General features: G+C 33.8%; 1 protein-coding gene across 1 annotated transcript in view; it reads left to right on the forward strand.

Annotated features, from left to right (window-relative positions):
- LOC111365394 (acetyl-coenzyme A synthetase, chloroplastic/glyoxysomal) overlaps window positions 1-1636 on the forward strand; it is an 18948-nt gene extending 17312 nt beyond the window's left edge. Inside the window, exons 14-18 of the mRNA XM_022985897.1 lie at window positions 293-468; window positions 610-666; window positions 803-893; window positions 981-1079; window positions 1188-1636. Coding sequence (XP_022841665.1) covers window positions 293-468; window positions 610-666; window positions 803-893; window positions 981-1079; window positions 1188-1373 — 609 coding nt within the window. The 3' untranslated portion in view covers window positions 1374-1636. The remainder of the gene's footprint in view (window positions 1-292; window positions 469-609; window positions 667-802; window positions 894-980; window positions 1080-1187) is intronic.
- The last annotated feature ends 2012 nt before the right edge of the window (window positions 1637-3648 follow it).

Here is a 3648-nt window from a genome sequence, read left to right on the forward strand (position 1 = left end):
CCCCCCCCCCCCCCCCCCCCAAAAAAAATTATTATGTTGAAACAATCCTAAAGCAGAACTGTGGCTTTAACTCCAAATATTAGGCAACAAAATGAATTTACCTAAATGGTGAACCCTGTATTGTCAATTAACTGATAATTTATAGTTCAAATGTTTATCATATTATGGTCAGTTTAGTTTCAATTTAAACATCAAAATTCTTCCGACTAGGGCAATACCTCAGTCAACTTCATTAATGGAATATCGAAATGGTTAGCACTTCTTATTCATCATATAACCTTGAATAATGCAGCCTGTCATAGTGGATGAGAAGGGTGTTGAGATTGAAGGCGAGTGCAGTGGATATTTGTGTGTGAAAAGCTCCTGGCCTGGGGCATTCAGAACACTTTATGGAGATCACGAAAGATATGAAACAACATACTTCAGTGCCTTCCCTGGCTACTACTTTAGTGGAGATGGCTGTAGCAGGTAGTTCACTTTTGAGGATATATAGTTCATCGGTGTTTTTATTTTTTATTTTTTATTTTTTTATGTTCATTGCTCTGTCTCTCTCCCCCTTCATTCCCCTTCTTTTGATCTTTTCCTTTGTCCTTTTTATGTGGAATTCAGGGACAAAGATGGTTACCATTGGCTCACAGGAAGAGTTGATGATGTAATTAACGTTAGGTATGGTATATATTTTCGTTATCATTTTATATTTTAGATTGATAAATCAAGACCTTGAGTTCATAAAGGTCTGCTGTTTTGAACTTTGAAATAGTTTAGAGTTATCTCTTTTACTTACCTTACAAAAAATGCACAGTGGACATCGTATCGGCACAGCAGAAGTGGAATCTGCGCTTGTTTCACATCCCCAGTGTGCTGAAGCTGCTGTTGTTGGTGTTGAGCACGAGGTACGTTAACGTTATGTTTACTTATAATTTTGGATAGACGGGATCTAGATTAATTCTTACTTATCTTTACATTGAATATTACGTTAGGTTAAAGGACAAGGAATATATGCATTTGTTACTCTGGTTGAAGGCGTTCCATACAGCGAAGATCTACGAAAAAGTCTTGTACTGACAGTGAGAAACCAGGTGTGTTGATATTCCAATTCATTATTTTCTTCAGAATTATCGCGTGAAGAGTTTTGGAAATGGCTCATGGCTGAACTGTATTTTATGAAACTTTTACGACAACATCAGATTGGAGCATTTGCAGCTCCCGACAAAATCCATTGGGCTCCAGGGCTTCCAAAGACGAGAAGTGGAAAGATAATGCGAAGAATTTTGAGGAAAATTGCTTCGAGGCAATTAGATGAACTTGGGGATACAAGCACACTTGCAGATCCAAGCGTCGTTGATCAGCTTATTGCGCTTGCTGACTCTTGAATCCTGAGAATGACGACGACGGACTAATGCTAGTATGACATTTTTTTCTATGTTTGTTTGGGTGGTTAAAAATCAATAAAGGTATTTCCCGGCTTACAAGTTACAACTCTGGTTTCTTTATAAATTTTGTTACTTTGATATTTATGTTGCATTGGCTATGCTAGCATGTTCTTATATTGTATAATTTCTTACAAAATAATTATGGGATATTGCCCATTACTTCCAATGGAAAAGAGGGGATTGTCGGGATTCCTATTTGACTAGTGACCACTTCCCATGCGTGAATTAAGCCCCGTTTGTTTCCCATTTTTTCTTCATTAAAATGAAAAATATGGTCGTTATCCATCACATCAAGCCACCAAATTTGAATTTCTATCTCTTGTGTGGGGTCCATAACGACTATATTTTTCATTTTCATTTTTATATTAATGTGTACCGAACGGGCTTTAATAATAGACCTTAAACTCGGGCATCTCTTGCATTATTCGGAGACTTTTCGTTTGGTTCATTTATGGGATATTTGGTATTTTAGATTAAAAAGCTCTAAATGAATAGGAAAAGAGAAAAGTTGACACTGTTATTCTATAAAGTATTGTCGAATGTTGGGTATCGTATGTACAAAGGTATACACCATAAATTGACTACGAATTTGTGTGTGCAAATTTCAAATAGACAAGTAGAAAGATACAAGTTGATGTCGATTATAGAGCAGTAGTAGCTGGTGTTAGAGAGTAATATTTGACTTGCATAAACAAAAGTTGAAGAAACTGAGGGTGTGTTTGGTTAGTCGTTTTTATAGTGTTTTCAGTTTTGCAAAATGCTCAAATTTTGTTTGGTATGATATTTTCGAAAATGTATTTTTGAAAACAAGGCCAAAGTGCACAAGAGAATTCATATAGAATTGGTCAAGTTTGCACCCATATGGATAAGTGAAATTCTATAAAGAATAATATCTTTCAATATTCCACCTGTACTGTATACAATATATAACTATCATCAAGAGCATAGCTTATTCTAATCAATTTTTGGTGGGCACTTATTTGCATCATAGAAATGGGAAGGAGCTAAAACTTCAAAATACTTCTCATCGAGTCAATCATAATTAGTTTTCCTATTGAACCTAGTTTGTGAAATCTCCAGTCGCTGGGTTAGGCTTACATTAAGTTGACCCATTAATTGTTCATCCTAACTTTGATTGAGAATATTATGCAAACAACAATCATACTTCCACAGTTCTGGATCGGACTAAGCTTATCAACAATATAATCATCTAACTATATAAAATTTGATCATATCACCAAATAAACAATTTTATTCTACGTATAATCAACAAATAAATGGCTAAGAATATCCATGTTTCATGAAAGTCCATGCACTTTCGTATTTAGGACGATCAATTTTAACCACTTTTAATTTAGGATCCGTCATCTGTATATAATATTCTCGTTTATAAAAGGACTTTCAACCTTTCCATCTTCATAAAAAAAAATATTCTATGACTCATAAAGGTGATTCATTAAAAATGTGACTTTCTAGATAATGCTAGCCCCATAAAATCTTAGATACATCCAAACATATGTTGAGAATGAACAGATCGATCCCACAATTCCTAAGTCTACACATATTTAATATTCATCTCCTCTTTAAACGTTCTTCATTTGGGTTAGATAATTCTCAACATCTTAGAGTGTGTTTGATTGACATGGAAAATATTACCTAGAAAAGAAAATATTTTTCATCTTTTGTGGAAAATAAAAACTACATCTACCCATGGAAAATATTTTCCATGGAAAAAAATAGCAATCAAACACTCCAAGTAGAAATTTGGACGGAAAACTGATATTTTTCATGGAAAATAAATGTAATTAAACACACCCTTAGTGTTTAAATAAACTTTGCAATCGTTAGCAATATGATACTGTAATATTATATCTATTTTGCACAAATACCTTCTCACATAATTTAATCAAAATTAAATATATATAAATTACATAAACAGATAATAGGACAGTAAGGCTCCATTTGATAGGCAAGAATTTCCATGGAAAATGGAAATTAATTTCCATCTTCCACATTTGAGAGTGTTTGATAGGCAAGAATTTCCATGAATTCATTTTCCATGTTGCCCTCCAACGCTCCTATTTTCCTTGAAATCATGGAATTGGTTTTCCTACCGTTATGGTGGGAAAGTGAATTCCAGGTGTTTTTTTTTTTTTTTTTTTTTTTTTTGGCAATGGAAATAAATTTCAGGCAATTCAACTCCCTGAAATTCGTT

This window comes from Olea europaea, chromosome 17 (assembly GCF_002742605.1).
Source record: "Olea europaea var. sylvestris chromosome 17, O_europaea_v1, whole genome shotgun sequence".
Lineage (NCBI taxonomy): Eukaryota > Viridiplantae > Streptophyta > Magnoliopsida > Lamiales > Oleaceae > Olea > Olea europaea.